The 22,755-nt window shown below is 54.5% G+C and overlaps 4 protein-coding genes across 4 annotated transcripts in view; 2 read left to right on the forward strand and 2 right to left on the reverse strand.

Annotated features, from left to right (window-relative positions):
• GUITHDRAFT_106337 (hypothetical protein) overlaps positions 1 to 303 on the reverse strand; it is a gene marked incomplete at both ends in the record, with an annotated part of 1,014 nt that extends 711 nt beyond the window's left edge. The window contains one exon of the mRNA XM_005834706.1: positions 88 to 303. Coding sequence (XP_005834763.1) covers positions 88 to 303 — 216 coding nt within the window. The remainder of the gene's footprint in view (positions 1 to 87) is intronic.
• Positions 304 to 2,146: 1,843 nt separating this feature from the next.
• On the reverse strand, positions 2,147 to 4,231 carry GUITHDRAFT_69340 (hypothetical protein; the record flags this gene model as incomplete). Its single annotated transcript, XM_005834707.1, has 5 exons — positions 2,147 to 2,648; positions 2,796 to 2,884; positions 2,941 to 3,408; positions 3,513 to 3,680; positions 3,776 to 4,231. The coding sequence occupies 5 exons, from the start codon at positions 4,229 to 4,231 to the stop codon at positions 2,147 to 2,149; spliced, it is 1,683 nt and encodes a 560-aa protein (XP_005834764.1).
• Positions 4,232 to 12,731: 8,500 nt separating this feature from the next.
• On the forward strand, positions 12,732 to 13,561 carry GUITHDRAFT_93813 (hypothetical protein). Its single transcript, XM_005834708.1, has 2 exons — positions 12,732 to 12,771; positions 12,824 to 13,561. Exon 2 carries the CDS (start codon positions 12,896 to 12,898, stop codon positions 13,520 to 13,522), a length of 627 nt encoding a protein of 208 aa, XP_005834765.1. The 5' UTR covers positions 12,732 to 12,771; positions 12,824 to 12,895; the 3' UTR covers positions 13,523 to 13,561.
• Positions 13,562 to 14,304: 743 nt separating this feature from the next.
• GUITHDRAFT_137172 (hypothetical protein) lies at positions 14,305 to 21,856 on the forward strand (the record flags this gene model as incomplete). The annotated part of the gene is made up of 15 exons (XM_005834709.1): positions 14,305 to 14,855; positions 14,906 to 16,689; positions 16,814 to 17,209; positions 17,259 to 17,410; positions 17,462 to 19,326; positions 19,425 to 19,718; positions 19,761 to 19,805; positions 19,952 to 20,024; positions 20,099 to 20,214; positions 20,263 to 20,290; positions 20,445 to 20,588; positions 20,901 to 21,025; positions 21,141 to 21,185; positions 21,467 to 21,593; positions 21,767 to 21,856. 15 exons carry the CDS (start codon positions 14,305 to 14,307, stop codon positions 21,854 to 21,856), a joined length of 5,835 nt encoding a protein of 1,944 aa, XP_005834766.1.
• Positions 21,857 to 22,755: the final 899 nt, after the last annotated feature.

The raw sequence follows: 22,755 nt of genomic DNA on the forward strand, positions 1-22,755 counted from the left end.
CCCTACCCTCCCTCCCTCCCTCCCTCCCTCCCTCCCTCCCTCCCCTCCCCTCCCCTCCCCTCCCCTCCCTCCCTCCCTCCAACTCACTTTGAATGTTGACCGGCATGCTGGACACTTGTCTTCGCACCCGACTCGCTCCTTGTCGTCCTTCAGCTCCTCCAGCAGCTTGATCTGCTTGAGAGCACATGCACCGCAGTAGAGCAGTGTTGCCTTGCATGCTGACTGCTTGCACCCGCTGAACTTCTTCGCGCTCGTCGCCTCCCCCAGCGCCATCATGCAGATGCTGCATCGTGCTCCCGCCATGAATCCCCTATCACCCACCCTACCTTTCAATGGTAAATATACCCCTACCCACTTTGATATAGTCACAACGATATCTCAGTGAGGGTCCAACCCCTACCCCTACCCTACTCCTCAAATCATCAAGATCTACCCCTCCATACATTTGTCTAAAGCATGGGTGGGGTTGACAGTGACTCCCACCGTCAGGTTTGAGTGTCCAGACCGGCCGGCCGGGCCGGGGCCCCTTGCCACCGGGGTGACTCCACAGGCTGCCAGTGACCGCCGCGGTGAAGCCTCGGAAGCCACTGACCCGGGCGTGCCAGACTGAGAGATTCACTGTCAGTCTCAACGGTGACATATGGTTCATTGACATAGATATAGATTCAAAGGTACTAATACATCGGGCAGCTCGCCTACTCAGGCCTCCGATTCGGTTACGAAATTAACGGTGAAATTAATTGTTAGACGAGGAGGATGGGAGGCGGGCGCAAGCCGCCGGGTCCTCCTCAGAGCCACTCGCCTTACTGTTGCCAGCTTCGTCGACTGTCACGGGCAAGTGAGTCTCTCCTCCCTCCCCGGTTCTCTCCCCCCCCCCTCCCTCCCTGCTCTCTCTTTTACCTATCCTCAGCCGTGCACAACACAGGGACTCCAGCGCTTCCAGCCGCACGCGAAACTCCTCCAGCTCCTCGTCTGCCTCCCTCCTCTCCCGTTCGACACTGGCAGAAGGAGCGATCACCCAAGGCAGAGCATGAAGAGGACTTACCTTCGCAGAAGGGAGAAGAAGAGGGCCTTGTAGTCTACCCCATCCTCATGCGTCGTGCGGCTGCTACTTCGCTTCATCCTGTCCACCTGCCCGTCTTCTTCACCTCCCTCCTTGTGCACTTCCATCCTCTCCGCTTCTCCTTCCGCGTTCTGGGATCGCCTTGCAGCAGCCTCTCCCCCTTGTACGTCCCTCGTCTGGTTGATCGGCGGCAGGTGCTGCTGCTGGACACCGGACGGTTCAGAAATCTCCGATGCCTCCTCCTTGGTCGACGCCTCCCCCGTCTTAGCTCCGATGCTCACACTCGCTCCCATCCCCTCGCCCTCATCAGGTTCTCTGCGTTCATCGACGGAGCTTGAGGTCACGGCATCCACCGAGCTCACTTCGTACGCGTACAAGGATCGCCCGGTCATCTGACTCACCGTCCCCAGCAGCAGCACGTTGTCCAACAGCTTGGGATGAGCCTCCATGTCTCTGATCTCTGAGATCTCCTGCACGCTTGCTCTCCTCTCACTGAACCCGGAGGCCTTGGTCCCTTCCTTTCTCTCTGCCTGGCCCTCCCCCTGCCCCACCTCCAGCTGCGACTGACTTTCCGACTCCTGCATCCCTCGTATCCTCGTCAACTGCAGCGTCGAGGAGCCTTTCTCCAGCCCGCCCGAGGTGGTTCTTGTTTCGAGCTTCAGCCCTCCCTCCTGCCCTGCTGGGATGCATTTGATTCGCAAAGAGAGCTTCGAGTGCTTCCCGCGGTATCCTTTCACAGATGACTTGAGCTCTCTCAGTTGTTCGTCAACCTGCGTCTCAAGGTCACTCCTCCTCCTCCTCCTCCTCCTCCTCCTCCTCGTCCTCGTCCTCCTCCTCCTCCTCCTCCTCCTCCTCCTCCATCATTCTGATTATCATCCTCATCAAATCAACATTAGCATCTCCCTCTTCATCGAGTTCTGCATCTTCTCGATCCTCTCACGGTGAGGTACCTTTAAAATGTGTAGCGTCATGGACACATCTTGGGTCGTCCCTGTCTCTCTGCACTGCCTCACGATGTCACGGATGTCCACGTTGACTCTGAGCAGAACCGAGTGAGAAGCGAAAGCAAGGCAGAGGCCTGACTCACCTTCCCACCACCTCATCATCCCCAACCAGGTCGTGATCCCACACAGTGATGCTGATTTGCATTGACGACTCGTACATGGGGAAGAGGAAGGTTTCGTTCCACTTAGGGTCGAACGAGCTGTAAACCACTGAAGTCTGGAAGACGCGTTTGCTCGCCTCCTGCCGGGAGCCCAACCAGATCTTGCAGTAGGCATCGACCTTCCCGAAGAAGGCGTCCATCTTCGGGAGCTCCGAGGCCTCGAGCACCTCCAGCAGCACGATCCCGTTATTGAGGGCGCTCGCTCGGGCTCCCTGGATCACTCTCCTCACGTACTTCATCAGCCTCGACGCCTTGGCTCGCTTCATCCTTCGCAGGACGACCTCCAGGTCCGGGTCGCGCTTCTGGATCTGATACAACTTGTCTCTTTCTAGGATGAAGAGCACGCACCACGTGCGCGTAATTGCAGTCGACAGCCTCGCGTCGCTTGTTAAGCAGTTCTCTCCGAAGCACGTGCTCGCGCTGTGGCGATTGACCCTCCATGAGAAAGTACGAGCATCGGAGGAGATGTTAGCTACCCACTCTCCTGACAGATCACTCTCTTCTGACAGAACAGTGTTCTCGATCTTGCGAACTCCATGTTCCTTCTTCGCCTTCTCCGTCATCAACAACATATTGAGTTCCACCTCTCCTGAGTGTAAGAAATACATGCAGTTTCCCAGCTGCCCTTCCCTGTACAGCACTTCACCTGGAGAGACCTGACAAAAGCAAACACATGAGCCTTGAGGCGCGAGGAGCAGGAGGCAAGCTCAACCTGTATGGGCTTCAGGACGAGGGCGAGCTCCATTAGGGACTGCTCAGGGAGGCCCTTGAACATCTTGAAGCTCTTCAAGTGCTCACTGTAGACCGCTGAGACAATCTCTCTCAGCATCGTCCTCGAGAGCTCCTCCTTGGCAAACTCCGGCAAGCTGGCGAGAGGCTTGGTGTACTTGTAGTTCTTGTAAGCTCGGATTTTCTGCCGCAGGTAAGTCGGGAGGTTTTCTCGGTGCATGAAGTCCTCCCACACTGCCATAGACTCCTTGTACCTCAACTGTCTCGGGTTGATCTTGTTGATCAGGGTGGCCATGTTTCCCACCATATAACTGAAAGCTGCTCCTCCTTCGATCAGCACGAGAATGGTGAAGACAACTTCCGGGGTTGTCTTGGGAGTGATGTCACCCCACCCCACAGTTGTCAATGTGGTGATTGTCCAGTAGAACGAGACTACATATTGCTGCCACATCTCCATGTCGTGTACGGGATACAGACCACTCCGCCCACCTGCATGTTCAGTATCAACACAGGGAAAGCTCAAAGAGCATCGTGCACGCATCAGGTCTCACCTACTACTGCATACAGCTCCTTGTCGACCGTCCACGATTGTGTGGATTGATCGAGAAAGATTTCACCCAGGAAGAAAGCGACGCATGCATTATAATGCAAGATGATAAGCATGAGTGCTATGAACTGCAACAATCTTAGGAGGCCGGGGTTGATGGACAGGCGATCTTTGATCTGCTTCAGCGTCAACATGCAGAGATCAGACGAAGAGCATCAGATTGAACCTTCATGAGAAAAACTCTCATCCGCGACATCCTCAGCAATCGCACCAGACGAACAAGGCGAATGAGCTTCAGCATCTTTGGGCTGCGGAAGACACCGTTCGGACCAATGTTACCCTGACCGTCACAGAACGAGAGGAGGATCAAATCGAAAGGAATCGAAGAGACAATGTCAATAAACAAGACACCCTTAGCGTATCTCCGAGCAATTGCCATCCAATTCGTCACAAGCTCCACCTCGCCGGTGTCCGGCTTTTTGTCTAGGAACGCTGTTCGAAAGGTAACCGGGACATCAATCATGAAGATAAGGTCCATCGCAAAGTCCACGTAAAAGATTGTGTCCTGCTTCAAGAAACTTGACTCACAGCTTGAGGCATTCTCGAACGCTATCCGCAAAGGAATAACGATCATATTCCATACCAGGAGCAGCATGATTATGATATCCCATGCCAAGCGCATATTTGCGAAAGGATGAAAAATGAGGAAGGGCAGAGGAGTTTTCATGATATCTGAAGATGTATGATTCGGCATGTACTCAAAGAGCCTGTCACATGAACTTCAGGTTACCGGCTGCAAAACATTTGCCCTTACTTCGTAGCAGATCCACGGTACAGTTTCAGATCGCAGCCTACGTCAAGAAGATGACCTTGAATCCTTTCCAGAGCCTGTGATAAGGGAGAATCACAGAACGAAAGAGAGTGAATTGTTCTGCCAGAAGAAGCAGTCGCTCAATACCTCGCTGTGCGCTCTGGTTTCCTTGCTTTTTCGCTTCATCTTCATTGTTGCCTGGAACCTTGTGAGAACCACACCCAATGAGGCAAGAGATAACTCACAGAGAAGATTGTAGATAAAAAATTCATCGGATTCTTGGCTTCTCCCTCCGTTTCCTTTGGCTGGCCGCCACCAGATACGCCATCCTCAGGTTGGTTGGTCATGATCCGACCTGAAGCGAAAAGAGGCTCAGAGCTTGCCAGCATGAAACAGGTAGCAGAATCTCAAATCATTTGGTGTGGTGGTCTGGTCTAAATTTTGCGATGATTGATACACCTCAAAAAAATTCGTGGCCAAACAAGCTCCCCTCTCCATCTCCTCGCTGCTTCCATTCAATCAGTATCTTTTTGCAATACATCTGCAGCGCCAACAAGCATGGCGCTTCCTTGCATGACATACTTCTTTCTTTCAGAGACCGAAGTATTCACATCTGATGGCATTCTGAACTTGCTCTTACTTCCTCCTTCTCCCTCTCTTTCCCCGCCTCCTCTTCATTGTGCTCCCTGTACGTTCCCGAAATGCTCTGAGTGCATTTCCAACGCCCAACACCACCCCCTCAAACCTCCAGCATATGGGGGGTTGGGGTAGATAAGTTGAGTTTCCAAGTCAAGTCGTACCGGTGTTCTACAGTACAGGAGGAGGTAGGGGTACATCAAGGACCTGGTAGGGTACTTCATCTATGAGTGTACCGGTACTGACCCTGTGGAGGGATGGATATTTTCAATGGAGGGTATCCACTAGGGGGTGGGGTGGTCCTGCGATGGTGGTATGGACACTTGGCAGTAAGGTAGTAAAGTGATCCAGGGCAACCTAGGGGGTAGGTAGGGGAACATTGAGAAGGTGGGGGTGGATCATGTTGACTAAGTACGGGTACTTTGGAGGGGAGAAGCAAGGGAAACTGAGGGGTCATGAAAAACGGGGGTATAATCGGTCGAGGGGGCTCCTACTAAGTTTTACTTAACTTTGAGTAATGCGGTGACATGAGAGTTGATCGGTGATGGTCCTGCCCGGCCCGGACTCAAGGTCGGTCCAACACCGTGGGGTCTGGTGCCGAGTCATGGGTCAGGGGGTAGGGTGGATTACTTGGTAGGCAAACTAGGGGGTATTGGAAGGGAAGTTAGGGGGTACTATTGGTACAATCGGTGGGTCAGACTATGAGGGGTAGGTGGTCCAGCACCCGTGACTTTCCCTACGTTCAATGGGGTAGAAAGAGCTGGAGGGGGTAGTCGTGGGGGTGGGGAATCGGGCTGCAGGGGGATATGGCGGCGGATGGAGGAAATGACAGGAAGAGGGAGGAGAAGGAAGAGGGGAAGAGAAGAGAGGAGAAGAGATAAAGGAAGCGAAGGGAGACTGAGAGGAGGTCAGAGTTGGAGAGCTCAGATTGGGTCGCTGAAGGGCAGCTCAGGGACGGGAAGACAGTAAACTATCAAGATCGGAATGGGCAGGCGCATACTCGGAATTGCACCCAAGGGCCGATGAACTGCTGGATCTCATAGGATGGACAGTGAAATAATGGAGGTGATCGATACCTCCATCAATATAAATGAGATTCTGCCGGGATGGCTGGAAGTTTCCAGCCATGAGTCGAGCTCCCGTGCTGATGACGGCTGCGCTGATGAGCGGACATATCACACCCTTGGTCGAGATGTCATGTTGGACCGGGCACAGGAGATTGTGGATGAGATGGAGAATGGTATTGCCCAGAAAGACTATCACCTTCGAACAAGAATTGCAGCTCACAGCTTGAAAAGACATCTGGATTTGAAAAGATCCATTACGCGTGAGGCATGCAGCAAGGCAGTGAAGCTCCTGTACGCAGTGATCACTGACACGCAGGATCTTGATCAGATCTTGATCAGGAACTTTGCTAAATTGGCCTGTCGAATCTTGCAGCGCAAAGATCTACAACCGCTCAGCATCTCACTCCCATGGTTCCCATTGTACAGGCTTATGGACCTGTTCTTCTTTGGGAAAGCAAGAACTCCACAGATTCCTCTTTGCCGAAACCTCGGGCATTACTTGGTTTCGTTGGCTAGACACTCAAGGCGCTACTTTGATGCTTCCTGTAATCCTGAAATTTTCAAAGAATTTCGACCCATGTGCTGCCCTCAGGATATGTCGGTCCTGAAGTCCCAGGCATTCCTGGCCTTGTTGATACGCAGAGATCTTCCAGATGCACTTGATTATCTGGAAGAGATGTTGTCTATGTGGAGTTGGATTGTGACGTACTCTGATTGGGACTTGCACTGGTTACAAGCAATAGCGAGTATCTGTCGTCATACGTACAAAGAGCATGCTTCTCGATGGATAAAGCACATTCCATTGATATATGCTCATGTTCTCCACTTGCTTGACATTCCCGTTGGCCCTTCTAGAATTCGACTGTATGAGAACAAGGAGTCAAGCATATCATACAATGATGGCTATCCAATGTGCTCTCTGTCAGTCTTTGTCCACAAGGGTGAGACGAGATCCAAATCTCTACAGATTGTGAACAAAGCAGCCAAACTTTTGATCTATCTTATGTATCCACGTGAAGGCTTTGACAATTGCTCGGATATTGAGCATGATCCGATGACTTACTTGAGGCGTTTGGCAAAGGGCATTGAGACTTTCCTACATCCTTCAAATGGTGGTTACTGGACGAGACGACTGTCTCAGTTGATCGCCTCCCTGTGTGAACATCTCTTTGATCGTGTCACAAACGAAAGGATGGACGAGACGGATCAGAAGTTTGCCCTGAAAAAGTCAGACATATCTGAGTTTGTGGATATTATCAAACCTCTTGCTTTTCAAGGCCTGTATTCCAAGAGCAGTACCACAGTTATGCATTCATGTACAGCGTTGAAGATGCTTTCGCTCCTGGATGCCGATGCAACTCTACCCCCCTTGCTTGACAGATTGTATCAAGCTCTAACAACGCTGACTGAAGTACACCAGACTTCAGCTGCTCTTGACGCTCTGTCAGCGGTCATACATCCGACCTTGCAAATTCAGAATTTCTCAGCTGGGATCGGTCACATACCATCACTTTTGAACCTCACTTTGACAGGGATAGATACTAATGACATGAGAAAGACTTGGTCGACACTTCGGTTTTACACTATTCTTCTCTCAGGATTACCTCTTGTGCGTGAATTCTTCCCCTGTGTGACAACCCGCCAACTGATTTTCCTTCTAGATCCCGATCACTGACGAAGCGCCTCCACCTGGTCTTGACTTGACAAGACATGAAGAAGCTCGTCAGACGACGGACATGCTCATGGATTGGGCGTTGCGCTTTCTTGATCAAACCTTTGTGTTTATCCTGCACCAAGGAGCACATGCCCACGGGGAGGCGGATGTTGGGAATGTCAACAAAGGAGATAGCGAGTCACGGACATCGGAATATTTGTTTCAGTGTGCTCTAGAAGTCTTCTTCATGCAGATGGGTGAAAGTTTGTATGACAGTGCAGTGAACAAGGTAAAAACAAGTCTCGTCTCCAAGAGAGGAACTGATCAGTTTCTCTTGCAAGGTCGCGAATTTTTGTTTTACGAATCTCTTGTCACATCAGCAAGGCCAACTCGGGGTTCTGCTTACTGCAATTACGGCTGTGAATCCAACGCTTGTTGTTCGAAAGGTGTCGAGATTATTTCTCTGATTGTTTTGTTTTGTGACGACTCTGTCGTAATAGTTTGTTCCAATCTGTCTTCGGATTCTTTTGGAGAGCCCGAAGTGGACGCCTAAGTCGCACAGAGCAGCTCGGACTCCTTCCATGACTTCCCCGTCCGACTTGAGGTCCCCTGGAGCTCAGTGGAGTCCTTCTCGATGGAAGGGGCAGCTCGAACGACAATCGTCCTCATCCGACCAGGAGCCTTTTTCAATACAGGATGACTTCACCTTGCCGAGCCACTACGATGAGATGGGTCCATTCAGACTCGCCGGTGCTGCCTGTTGCTGTCCTCCATCTCGTTGACTTTAAGTGCAGCCTTGTCTGACACTGAGCTGATATACTACATGAGCATTCTACGCCACATCATCGTGGATGCCGGGTGTGAAGTTCTTGTTTTTCGTCGTCAAATAGAAGCTGTCATCGAGTTGGGCTTGAAGGTGAAAGCTCTAACAAAGCGTGACAATTGTTTGTCATCTACATCGCCCTACCTTACATTTCCCATTGATCTGCGTTTGAATCATTTCGAATCAGGTTGAAGAACGCCCCGGGGTGAAATCACGCAAGGTGGAGTTTGTTTGTCATTGTGGTTGCTATAGAATTCACAAATGCACAGGTTGTTAAAGCAGCGCTACATTTGCTCAGATGTCTTCTACAGTCGCTTGTTACATTCCGACCCAAAGTAGACCCTTGTTTTACCTTTCGCGTTTGGTGATGGTGTGATTGCTTTCTATAGGATTGTCGATCTGTGCCATCGGAGGTTTGGAATGATCCGGTATGGAGACGATCGCATTACGTTTCTTGGGGAGAAGCCCTGTATCTCAAGGACGTAAAGGTGCCTCCTCGAAGTTTTTTGTTCTCATTGTCACGCTCTTCCTCCAGCTGGAATGGAGAAGGCCGTCCAAAGAGGGATTGCAATGGGCCGCAGACCTTGCCTCGAACTTTTTGCGTGAACCGACGAGCAAGATTTCCAATTTCGTACGAGAACGAGAGCGACCAGTGTCACAGTTCTCATCGGATGCAGAAATGAACTCACCGGCCTCAAACAATGCAAACTCGGCCTCTGAAGGAAGCGATTCAAGTCAGAAAGACTCAAGGCCCCTCTTCACTCGTGTTGCTCCAGAGCCGTTGAACATTCCAAACGGATCGAAAGAGCACAGATCATCTGACTCAATCAATTCCGTGGAGGCGCTGTACTGTGTGAATCAAATACGATTTGTCTTACAAGGGTTGGTCACAGTCCTTCCCAAATGGGAAGGAGACAGTGAAGATTGTCCCAGCATGGACGGAATAGATTCAAATGACGTCAACCATGTTGACTTCAAGGTCAAGCAGATGGCAGAAATCATCGATGACAGCATACCCGACTCCGTCACGCTGCCCCCACCTTGCGAGGCTGAGAATCATTTGAACAGATTCGAAATCGCAAGATTGCTGCACGAAATTACCAGTGTTGCCTTGAAGGCAAAGTCTGAAGATGTCAAATTGCTCAAGGTGTCAATCAATGTCTAATGTTCTCATCTTGCTTTGACAATCTTGTTCGAAGGGTTTAGCGAAAGCTATAGATGTTGCTTTGAATGGTGTGGACATTTTACAGGTAAAATCTAGAGGGCTCACGATCAGGATTGATTTTTGTTTCAAACAGAAACTCATCAACCGCCTTAGACTTCGGTACACCATCCTCAAAAGCCAGCATCGAGAACAGACGATACAGTCCACCATTGACAAAAAGTTCCCGAGATACACTATGGTTGCAAAAGTCCAGCATCATCACATGTACGTGATAATGCAGAGACAAAGAAAGTGCAAGGCCTCGAATCTGGTGCTTGAACTCACGAAGCAGGTATCCTGAATGAACCTGATTTCCCTGTAAGTTGATGTGATTCTTTGCAGATTTGTGTCTTGGCCACATTTCCTTACAAAGTGGTGCGGTCCAAGGGCCAGCCAGCATTGCTATCATGCGTACGTAGACACGAAGGGGCCTGTGCTCTGATCATCCCTTATCTCATCTCTGTGTTGGAGGATCGGTGATAACTGTTGAGGCAAGAACATTCGAGACTGACGCTTCTCGGTAGGCTGGAGGTGGGAACTGCCCAAGAGCAGAGGGTGTTGGGAGCAGCGCACGTGCTGCAGACTAAGTGCTTCCAGGTGAGTCACTCAGTTTTCTGAGAGGAGAGGTGAGGAGACGTGAAACTTGCTGGCAGAATCGTTTGCTACGTGATTGGGGGGTACTACGACGATTCATACTGGCGCTGTGCCGTGCGAACCACCTTGACAAGCTTGTCGTACATGCGGCCCTGGTCGACGTCTTCAACTCAGTTCACTCTGCCCTCTACCAAGTAATTGACCTTCATCTTTCTATGTTCATACTCTCATATATCATCGTCAGATGTCGCTGGATCTGCCGATCTACTCCAAGTGGATAGAAGCCTCTCCAGCTGCAGAAACAAACGATTCAAGTTCGTCTCTGGCTCTCTATCAGGGTTGGTCGTTCGAAGGTCACGGTGAAATGCTCGAGGCTCTGGTGCGGGACGACTTCTCCTCGCAGTCGATGCTCATTCTCTTGACAGGTAGCCCTGCTGGACGGGAAGACGAAAACCCACTGGCGCTACCGACTGATGATCGTGCATACCATATCGACCTTGCTGCGAGATGACGTGGCTCCTCCGCTCATTCTGTGGAACGTCGTGCTGGATGAGCTCGTCTCGGACGTTTCACACGTGCGAAAAGTTTGCCTGCGAGCCTTCAACACGATGCTGCAGCAGCTGCAGACAGAGCAACAGAGCAAAGTTGAGCTGTTCGAGGAACACGATCGTTTTCCTGACAAAAATTTCTCCAATTGGAATGGAATGCCGCCCCGCAAGAGGATCAATGATCATCTGGTACGTCGCTTGACGATGACCGACCGGCCGTCTCTCATTGTGCTCCTGTCAGACGCAGGCTCGCCGGAAGGTGATAACGGAAGCTTACAAGTGAGTGCTGCTACTCTCATCTGAGGTCCGACGTGCTGACTGACTGCTGGACTTAGGCTCGAGGTTGTGGAGATGCTGAAAAATCGGTTCAAAACCTCTTCGTACGTGGAGAGCATCATCAAGTGCCTGTCGGTGATCCAAGCCGCTCGTGCCAAGTCGTTTGTCGGCTCTTTCGCGCAGATGTGGAAGGGGTTGTTCAAGGTAAGGTGTCAACGCTGGTGCTGACGCTCTGACACAAATCGAAGTTTGTTGGAATGGACGTATTGCATGCCATGGAGCCTTTCTTGGACGGAGTCATAGGAGACCCACAGGCAGGGCCGGGATGGTGGTCGTGAATTTCCTGACGCAAGGGTCTGCAGGCCTACACCAAGTTAAGTACAGACGTCTACCTGGGTCAACAATGCCTCGCAGCTGAGATAGTCGGCGGGCTGATACGAGGGTCCAAGTACTGGACTGATGCAGCAAAGGAGGTGGCGCAGGACAAGGTGAGGGGACGACATGGAGCCGCTGACGCGTCCTGATGTTGCTCCGGCAGATCTGCAAAGTGTTGGAGGTCATCTTGAACATCCCCGAGATGGAGTCTGCGTCTACCTGGAGCTCTTGCCTGCGCTTCTCCATCTTTGACAGGTCAAACCGTCGCAGCCCCAGCAGCTGATGAGCAGTCTGACGTGGATCGTGACCTGATAGGCACCCGCGGCGAGTGAGCTGGTTGATCTCTTTCTTGTTCGACTCGGCGCTGCCCTCGTGCTCGAATGAGAGCAGCAGAAACTCCGTCCTTTTCTGCAGGTCCGCTCTTCACTCCTCGTGCCCCTGTGCGTGACGCAGCCATGCAGGAGGATAGCTATCCTCCGGCCGATCCTCAACGAGCTGTCCTGGCGAGGTGTACCGCTACACCGGCAGCTCATCCATGACTTGGAGCCATACCTGGAGAGCCCCTACTCGCAGACTCGCGATGCCGCGAGCTCTTGTGTCGGGCTGATCACAAGAGTGACTTGGAATCCTCCTTGGAAGAGCGCGAACGACAGAGGCGATGAGGGGAAGGGAGACGAAGGAAGCAGCCGCGGCCATGAAGGAGAGAGCTCTAGTCAACCCACAGCGACGAGGTGAGAGTTGGATCGCGCATGCGTCTCTCTGACGTGATGGTGCAACTTGACAGGCCCCCGGTCCCTATGGAGTTCACGTGCGCGTCCTCATCCCTTCCATCAGCATCGAGCTGACATCACGCAGGACCAAGGAGCCTCTGTGGCCGTCAGAGTGCATGCACGGGTTAGCCAAGGGAGGTCCTTCGCGGGATCTCACTGATAGTCTTGTAGGCTCATCTCCAGACTGTGCACCAAGATCTGCAAGAAAGGGATGACGGTGAGAGCGCAGCAGCTGAAGAGGAGGAGCCAGGACGACGACAAGGGTGCTTGACTCTCTTCCTCACGTGTCCTTGTTGATGACTCCACAAGCAGTCGATGAGAACTTCGACGATCTCCTGACGGAGCTGAAGAACCTGAGGTCTTGCCTGAGACTCTCGCTGGGCTGCTTGTGACTATGAGTCAGGCATGCGCTCATTCGACTAGTCCTCGCTGTGTGCCCGCACTTTGATGGGATGTACTCTTGTCCTCTCGCCCCTCACTTGCCGGCTGTCCTTCCTCCGCTGCTTCAGGTAGGACGAGAGCTCAACAGCAGACGCGCTTCTGATGCTCCTTCCTTGACAGGCCCTTGAGGATCGCGACAAGGATATCTCACGGCAAGCGAAACACTGTGCGGAGCTCGCAGCCAACACTCCCATGCTGTGCAGGAACATCTTGCCGCTGCTCCTGAGCTCGGTTTACAGCGTAGGGAAGTCCACGTCATGGCACGTGCGGGCGGCGATGCTGCCGTTCCTTCAGATCGTGACGTTCAGGCATCAGTTTCTGATTAACGAGGAAGACTTTTGGAACATCCGCGAGCTCATGGTCTTCCTCCTGCAAGACTCACAGGTCGAGGTCAGAGAGACGGCCTGCAGCGCCATCTCTGTCCTCGTCCGCATGTCCGGCGAGGAGACCGCGTTGGAGCTCAAGCAGAGCTTCTACCTCTGGGCGGACTCGAAGATTCCGACCGCAAGCCAGGCGACCAAGACGGATGGCGGCAGCGCCGTCAGCGACGCTCTGCTGAAACGGCATGCGGGGGTGCTGGGGTTGGCGGCGCTAGTGGGTGCGTATCCCTACGACGTCCCTGAGTGGATGCCCGAGGTTCTGGTCAGGCTCGCCACCCACGTGTTGGATCCGATGCCCATCCGGCAGACCGTCCGCAAGATTTTCGGAGAATTTTGGCGGACTCACCAGGACAGCTGGCCAGTTCTCAAGTGCAAGTTCGACGAGCAGCAGCTCTCGACGCTGACCAACCTCCTCGTTGCTCCCACCTACTTCTCATAACCTCCTACCTCGTACGCTTCATAAACCTCAGCGGCAAACACAATCTCCCGCTCTGTGCGCCACTCAGTGAATGGGTTCGTGTAATCGTTGCTCGTGTAATCCGATTGCGCGGTCCCGCCGCGGCCGCTGGTGCCAACAGCACTGCCCCGCGAGCTGGAATTACCCTTGCTGTTCCCACGCTTCTCTGTCCCTCTCACTTATCTTCTCTCTGTTATCTTCTCTCTGTTATCTTCTCTCTGTTATCTTCTCTCTCTTATCTTCTCTCTCTTATCTTCTCTCTCTTATCTTCTCTCTCTTATCTTCTCTCTCTTATCTTCTCTCTCCTCTCTCTCTTTCAGTTTTTCTTCTATCTCTCTTACTTTCTCTTTCGGTAGTGACGTGGGACGAAGAAGGGGGCTTCCTAGCCGCCTTGCTAATCTAGATGCTAGGGTTTCACATCCTTTCATTCTGCCTATCTCTCATCTTGTGCTCTTCAATTCTGGTTGCGTGTGCATTGAACTCGGTCTTGAGCAAAAACTGTCTTGTTACAACTAAGGTCGATATGGTGTCTGCATTACTTTGACACAGTACAAGTCTAACAAACTTGTGCTCCGTCAGTAGGCGGGCCTGACCTCCGTTCAAATACCGGGCCAGCCTCAGCGGCCGATCATACCGGGTGACTGGGCCCGGTCAAGCCTTATGGGGATGGAACTTTCGGGTACCATGTTGAACTTTTGACCATATAGATATCTGAAAAGTTCATCCTTGTCAAAACAATGGCTGCAGGATAACTACACTAACTGATGAGCGCCCCGCTGCTCCTGCGCTCCCTCCGCCTCCCTCGCCTCCTCCTTCTCCTCCTCCCTCGCCTCCTCCTTCTCCTCCTCCCTCGCCTCCTCCTTCTCCTTCCTCTGCTCCTTTTCATCCTCCTCCATCTTCCTCTCCTCAGACCTCCTCTTCTACCCTTTTCCTTCCCCCTCACTGCTGCTCTCTCCCTCTTTTCTCGCTCGTCATGTTCAGCCTCCCCCCTCCGTCTCCATCTACCCCTCGCGCTCCGTCTCTGTCTCGGCCTCTGTCTCTTGGCCGCATCTTCAACTGTCGATGCTCAGGCGCTGAATCAGACGGTCACCGGGCAGCAGGATCGCATGCTACTTGTCGCTCTTGACTCGAGTCCATCATGGTCGTCCTGGACCATACTGAGTCTGCCACTGCATGGAGAGCTCTTCGTGCCTGTGAAAGGGACGGGAACTTACGAGGGGAACCTGACGCTGGGACCTAAGGTTCAGTCGCCAGGGACACTTCTGCCGTCCAACCTCGTTTTCTTCCTTCCCTTCCCCAGCGAATTCTCCTGCTCGTAAGTGACTTCTCCGTTCGCGATTGAAGCTTGTGACGGCTGCCCTGCAGGATCTGCGACCCGACAGGCGTTGTGTGTACCATCTGTGTCCCCTATGCGAACTTCGCGTTTCAAGTGCTGGATGGGTCAGGGTCACCTCGACGGGGGGAGGTCAACATCATAGTGAAACAGAACAGCGACCTGCCGTTTGCTGGAGGGGCTGGTGGGGGCATCTACTTCGATGGCTACGACGACTTTGCGTACGTGAGCTTGGATCCCCTTCCTACAAGCAGCCTTACAATCACCATGTGGCTCAAGAGCATGCGGAGGAGGCGACTGCAGACAGTCTTCGGCCTCTTCTCCAGCAGAGGGCGAGAGCTGGAGGTGAACGACGTGACGGACCTGCGCGTGTACCGCAGGAACGAAGTGAGCGCCTCCCGCCTCATCGACATCAGCGACGGCCAATGGCACCACCTGGCCCTCAGCTGGACCGCCAGCTCCGGTCAACTTGACCTCTACGTCGACGGCGTGCTGCGATTGACAGACCAGCTCGCAGCAGGGGAAGAGCTGCTAGGCACGGGGGAGCTCTTCCTGGGTCAGCGGCCGATCTGCGGCTCGCAGGACAAGCGGTCGGTCTTGTCCTCGGAGCGGCTGAGCGTCCTCTCTCAAACCGCCTCCATCCGGCAGCCAGACGGCAGGGTCACCACGAGCTGCGCGTCAGACGAGCCCGCACCAGGGTGCGACTACTTCCTCCCCCAGCAGCTCCTGGAGACAGTGGTCGCCACTCAGGACGCCAACGACATCCTGCGGCGCAGCAGCGTCCCCTCTGCTCCCTCAGTCGATCCTGGGGCCTGGAAGTGCGCGTACACGGACCACGTCTGTGTCCACGGCAGCCCAACGGTGATGGATGCTTTCGCATGCACGTGCGCACCGGGGTGCATGGAGCCTCGCTTCGCGTTCGCTGGCTTCCTCGACGAGATCAGGATGTACTCGCACGCCAAGACGGAGAAGATGCTCTCCCTGGACATGTGGTTCGTGATCGGAGCCAAGAAGGACGGGCTCTCTCTCGGCAGGTCCCCAATCCACTGGGAGGGCCTCTTCCTCTACATGAACTTCGACTCCAACGGGAAGGCGATGGACGGAGGGCTGGCAACGGAGCCCAACGTGATCACCGACTACTCAGCAACGTTGAGCTTAGGAGGAGACTTAGTGATCAGCCGCCCTCAGCGCATGGGCTCGACAGCTCCTATCTTCGGCTCCTACCTCCCTCTCTCCATCCCTATGAACGGAGTCTCCATGAATCTACTCAAGATTCCCATCTACGGTGCTGACGTCAGCATCAGCGTGGTTCGCTGCCGCATCAAGGACCCCATCCCTGTCTTCGGCAAGCTCTACACCGCTGAGTACGACCCCCGGGTCGGCTTTGGCTCGGGCATTCCCATCGTCCTCGGCAACACTATCCTTCAGCTGTTCTCCAACGTGGAGAGCAAGCACGGGTACGAGACCTGCGGGCCCTCCGGCTGCACTCGGGACGGCTACTACCTCTTCTACACCGGAGATCGGACTGCGTCTGCTCGCATAGACGAGCTGGCGGTTGAAATCTCGAGCTCTCCGTTCCTGGACGACAAGGGAAACCCGATCCCCGTCATCTCCGCCCTCAGCAGCCTCCTCCTCTTCTCTCGCCAGCTGCCGTACCCCGTGACCTGGAGCGAGGAGGTAGTGGAGAATCAGGCGAGGGTCGCATACCTGCCCTACATCACCGTCACGGACGAGTCGCTGGAGGCTTTCGTTGCCTCCCTTCCTGCAAAGGGAGAGCTCTTTCACCTCATCGAGATCAAGTGCGACGATGTCGATGGTACCCCGTGATATCTCTTGCTCGGCAACCCCTGACTCTCCTCCTCCTCCTCCTCCTCCTTCCTCCTCTTCCTTGGCATCTTCATTCCTCATCCCTCTTCACCTCTCTCCTCCTTCTCTTGCAGGCTTCACTCAGCCCGGCTCCTGCTCGGACATTCAGGCTGTCAACCTTCTCTGTGGGTCGGAGCAGGCCTACTCGGATCTTGTCATCCGCAACTCGCGCGGCGACGCTTCCTGGAGCATCGTGACCATAGAGGACGAGCTCTTCGCCGCCAACTGCACTGACTTGACCCAAGTCAACGGCAGACGAGTGGTGAGAGGAGTCAACGACTCTGCCATGATCTGCAAGACTTTCATCAACGAGACAACCCGCTGCCTTGTCTCCCCCATGACCACCTGCAGCTGCGTCTACCCCTCCGGCTTCACCTGCTTCCTCAGCATCTACGCTAACTACCTCCTGCCCCTCTCCTCCTACTCGCTCATGCCCAAGCGCTCGTACGTGACCCTCGCAACTCTCTTCGGTTCCTCCTCCTCCTCCTCCTCGCTGTGAAGTGACGTCGCCTTGCTCAGAGAGGACAAAGCTCCTCAAGTGGATGCTCACCATCGGCTGCCCTGTCGGTATGACCCTCCGCCTTCTTCCTCCTCCGCTGTTTCTCATCAAAAGAGCAGGTGAAGAAGCAATGGAGATTGCTGCAGCGCTGGGCAATTTGAATCTCCTGCAGGTTTTCTCCTCTTCTCTCCTCTTCTGATCTCTTTCTCTTACCTCCCCGCAGCTTCTTCTTCAGTTCGGATCCTCTCCAACCCAACGAGCGATTTCAGCAGCTTGGAAGCGAATGCGCGTCGATGTGGCACACTACCTCGAGGAACTTTCCAGAGCTATCTCCTCCTCCTCCTCCTTTGGTCAGAACCAGTCTCGGTGTTTTGTGAAGGGCCCCATGTTCGACCTGCAGGTCTCGTCGATCCCCAGCAAGGTTGCCGATGTTGAGCTTCGCCTCCTCTATGTACCCGAGCCCTTCGACATCTCCCCTGCTCTCACCGCCAACTTCCGCCTCACCCGCCCCGGCTCCTTCCAGCTCACCGACTCCTTCCTCTCCTCCGCTACCTTCCGGATCCTGCCGCAGAGGAACTATCCCATGAGCAGCGGGGTGACTGCAAATCTCTCCTCCTCCGAGACCCTCCAGGTCCTCCAGCTCTCGCTGATAAAGGTGGAGGAGGGCGAGACCAGGGCTCGTGTCCTCTCCTTCCCTCAGCACGGCGATCTCTACAACCTCCTCCCCGTCTATGGGGCCGACGGCAACATCAGCGGCTCCTTCCTTGGCCCCCGCGTTGTTGCAGCCGAGCAGCAGCAGGAGCAGCTTCCTGTGAGCGTGCTCAACCTGACCAACGGAACCTTGACGGAGAGGAGGGGCGAGGGGTGGACTGGGCGCCTTTTCTACCCTCCCATCCCCAGCTGCCGCTGCCGGCACAAGGTCGTCGGTGTGCAGCTTGTCAACGGGCAGGAGCGTCCGCAGGTCAGGACGGAGTCTCAGTGTGAGGAAGCAGAGGCGTTCTCGTCCATGTGCGGCGACCGCGGGACCGACGCTGCCATGTTCCGTTACGAGCAGAAAGTCTTCCCGGAGGAGCTATCAATCCAGTCTTGGATGCCTGACTCCACCTTCCTCCGCGTCCTCGCCCTCCATCCCCCCTGGGAAGAGGTGAAGTACTCCCTCCTCCGTTCCCAGAGTTCGCTCCTGTCCAATGAGTTCGAGGCGGCGGGAGGCGGCGGGGAGGCGAGGAGGGAGGAAGCGACGGTCACAAAGGAGAGGGAGGAGTCTTGGCTCCTTCAAGGCTGCTCGAATCAATGGGAGGAGCTGTGGAGGGGATATGCCATAGACGTGCGTGCGAGCCCTGGGGCTGCGACACTCGACCCTCCGCTGCCTCCTCCCTCCTTCCCCACGGACTCGATCCTCATCCAAGTCTGCGGCCTTCAGCATCGAGGCATCGGCATGGCGGACGGAGGGAACGTGCTGGAGGGACTGCGGGTCGTGAGGCTCAAGGGAACAGCTGGGGATCTGCCGGAGGGGATGGTGACTCACCCGCTACAGCTGGTGGGGTACAGGAGGAGGAACGACGGGAAGGAGGACGGGCAGGACGAGTTCACCTTCTCTGCCTACGACTCCAAGAGGCTGGCCTCCTCCTCCAACGTCAGCCTCTCCCTCCCCGTGGCGCAGGCGGACGGCGGCAAGATACAGCAGGAGGTGTTGGTGCGTGGCTCAGTCCCTGCCAGGGTTCCGGTCAGAGTTCTGGACCAGAGTCTCTTCCCGCTCAGCTTGCAGCTCGTCGTCCTCACCACCAGGCCCACAAGGGGTACATTACAGGCAATGGAGGGGTACCGCTTCCTCCCGCTGCAGAGGGTCACCTGCGGCTCCTCCTCGCTCTTGGGGGAGGTTTACGAGAGCTCCACACAGACAGCTTCTCCTCCTCTTCCAGCGTTTCTCTACTCAGCGCCCAGCGAGGCGGGAGGAAAGGACTTTGACAGGTTCGAGTATATCGTCTGCCCCAGCAGCCGCTCCTCGCCTCTCCTCTTCGTCTCTCCTCCCCGCCGAACCGTCCGCATCTCCGTCCTATGTGACGCAAACAAGTTCTGGGCTGCATCCAGGTGTTCCCACCGCTCCTCGTCCTTTCCCCCTTCCTCCCACTTTCTCCTCCTGCCCCTCCCCATCTTTCTCCTGCTCCTCTTCTCCTGACTGGCTGCAGTTGTAAAATTTGCCCACCTGGCTCGTCGAAGCCAGCAGATCAGCTCATCCCTCAGCTGGGGCTGTACAGCCTCACCTGGCACCTCAATTGCTCCTCCTGCCCTGCTGGAACTTTCCGCGACTCGCTCACGAGCTCCTGCCAGCCCTGCCCTCCCGGCTCTTTCGCCTTTCTCCCCGGCTCCTCCTCCTGTTCCCCCTGCCCCCCCGGCACCTTCAACCCCCAGCAAGGGTCCACGACCTGCTCCTCCTGCCCTCCAGGCACCTACGGGGGTCAGCCAGGCCTGCTGGAGTGCAGGTGAGCTCGCGCCTGCTGCCCATCCTCCTCATGCGCTTGCAGGGACTGCGGTGCCTTCTCGTTCGGCCCTGTCAGTGGTTTGACCAGGTGGGAGAGCCGAGGGGAGCGAGGGAGAGGATGGAAAGGGAGGAGGAGGGAGGGGAGGAGGAGGGACAGGGGAGGGAGGAGGGAAGGGAGGGAGAGGCTGGAGAGTGAAAGGGGAGGGCGGATGGTCAGGTCTAAGAATTTCCCAGCTGCTTGAAATGTCCCGAGCTGACCGTCACGAACAACATGAGGGCAACCAAGAAGTCTCAGTGCGAATGTCAGGTGACAGACAATCCTGCTGCCCTGCTTCCGCCGCTGCTGCTCCTGGTCCTCCTTCCATGACTGACATCGACCAGGGGGATGCCTACCACAAGCAGGGCAGGGTCGGGGAGGCCTGCTGGAGTTGCCCAGCTGGGATGTACTGCTCCGGCTCGACGCTTCCTCCTGTGGTCAGGACGGGCTGGTGGAGCAGGTAGCTCAGGTAGCTGCTGGACGTATCTGAATTTGACACCGTCGGCAGCTCGGAGATCTACCCTGATCCTCTCACGGTCAGAGACTCCCGAGCCTCCCCCGCAACACACTTCTCGACCTGCTGCTGCTGCTGCTGCTCTTGCTGCTGCTGCTCTTGCTGCTGCTCTTGCTGCTGCTCTCTGTTCTCTGCTCTTTGCCTTCTACCAATCACTCTCCTCCTCCTTCCTTCAGGTCTTCGCGTCTCCTTGTAACTTCAGGAGCGTTCGTGGGGTCTGCCGCGGGTACCCCGAGGTTGACAACCAGAGCTCCCTCCAGCAGTGCCTGTTCCACCCCTTTCCCAGCTACTGCCCAGCTGGTTTGTGGCCCAACATATCGGTGAGTGTGAAGAGGAACGAGTTTCTGGGGCAGAGGAGGGAGTGGAAGGGAGGAGCGAGGACAAAGGAGGAAGGGAGAGGGCTGCAGAGGAAGGAGGAGGAGCAGGACGGGGAGAAGGAGGAGGATGAGCAGGACGGGGAAGAGCAAAATGATGGGGAGGAGCAGGAGGAGGAGGTCGTGGTGGTCGTGGTGGTCGTAGAGTAGGAGGAGGGAGGAGGAGGAGTGAGGAGGAGGAGGAGGGGGAAGGGTGAGGGAGGAGGAGGAGGGTGAGGGTGAGGGGTTGCGAGTATCAAGGGGTGAACGATAGTGCAGGGGCTGCCGGGTGATGGACTGGGAGGAAACTATGACTTCTACTACGGATCGACGAGACTTGACGAAGAGAGAAGGACTGGAGTGAATCAGAGCTCACTACTAGGAAAGCTTGCGAACAAGTCACGGTGAAGGAGGAGGAGGAGGAGGAGGAGGAGGAGGAGGGAGGAGGGAGGAGGAGGAGGAGGGAGAGGGGGAGGGGGAAGAGGACAGAGCTGGGCTGTGGATGTGACTGTGTGTCAGTCTGTACCTCGATGCGGCTCACTGTGCCGTGGGATACACGGGAAGGTTCTGCAGCGAGTGCTCGCCAGGCTACTGGCGGATGTTGGATGGGACCTGCTCTACCTGCCCTAACGCTGCTTTCTTCCTAATGTACATTCCCCTTCCTGCTCCTCCTTCACCTCTTCCTCTCTGAGAGCACTTGATCCTTCCGCCGACTCCTTCTTCTGCTCCTTCTCTCCCTCCCCTTGCTCGACTCTACAGCTCTCTCGCCGTCTTCCTTCCTCTACGACTTCACCTCTCATCCCTGCTCGACCTGCTGCTTTGCCTTCTCTTCACTTCTCCTTCAGATATCTCATCTGGTTTTCCGTCGTTGTCTTCATCTTCATCTTGTTGGCCAACGTTGCGATCAGCGACAGTCACCTTGGAAGGATCGTCTTGTCACTTGGGCAGGCAATTCAGATGTCTTTCTTTCTAGTTCCTTCCTCTGCCTCCTCCCTCTCCTCCCTCCCTCCCTCATTTTCCTTCTCCTCGCTCTGCTGGCCTTCCTACCTGCCTCCCTGTCTGTCTGTCTGTCGTTGATTTCTCGTCTTTCATCTCCTCCTCGTCCTCCTCTTTCCTCCTCCTCTTCTTATCGTTGGATGTTGCAGGAGCTTCACCTGCTCTCGCTGCTTCAGATCTCCTGGCCCCCGCACCTCAAATTGTTTCTCAGCTTCTTCAGCTTCTTCAACTTCAAGTGAGACCATCATGTTGGACGAGAACTCTCAGAAATTCTTGTCATGACATGGAGAACTTTTGCTGTCTTTGCACACAATCGCGCTCATCACGTGTTGAACTTCATCTTCAGTTTGGAGTTGCTCCCTTGGACTTGTTATGGGATTCCCCTGAGTTTCATGGACTCTTGGTTCCTGTCACTCTTCCTCCCTTACATTGTAAGATCCTCCTCTCCCTCGACGTCTTCTCTCTACTCCTCTTCTCCTCTCCTCGTCCTCTCCTCATCATTTCTTTTTTTCGCTCTTCACCTCTTCTCTCCTCTTCTTCTCCTTTCCTCCTCTCCTCCTCTACTCTGTCTACTGCTTCTCCTCTCCTTCCTTTCCTTCCCTTCCCCTCCTCCTCCTCTTCCTCTTTCTCTTCGTCACCTGGGAGCAGTTGATTGCGGGAAACACCGTCTGGAACATGCTCCCCTACATCTTCACCACTCAACTTTACTTCGCCGCTCGTCATAAGGTGATGATGATGATGATGATGATGATGATGATGACGATGATGATGATGACGATGATGATGATGATGATGATGATGATGATGATGATGACGATGATGATGGAGATGATGATGATGATGATGATGATGACGATGACGACGATGATGATGGAGATGATGATGATGATGATGATGGAGATGATGATGATGATGATGATGATGGAGATGATGATGATGATGACGATGACGACGATGATGATGATGACGACGATGATGATGATGATGATGATGATGATGATGATGATGATGATGATGATGATGACGATGACGACGATGATGATGATGATGATGGAGATGACGATGGAGATGACGATGGAGATGACGATGGAGATGATGATGGAGATGATGATGATGATGATGATGATGATGATGATGA

This window comes from Guillardia theta (assembly GCF_000315625.1).
Source record: "Guillardia theta CCMP2712 unplaced genomic scaffold GUITHscaffold_24, whole genome shotgun sequence".
NCBI lineage: Eukaryota > Cryptophyceae > Pyrenomonadales > Geminigeraceae > Guillardia > Guillardia theta.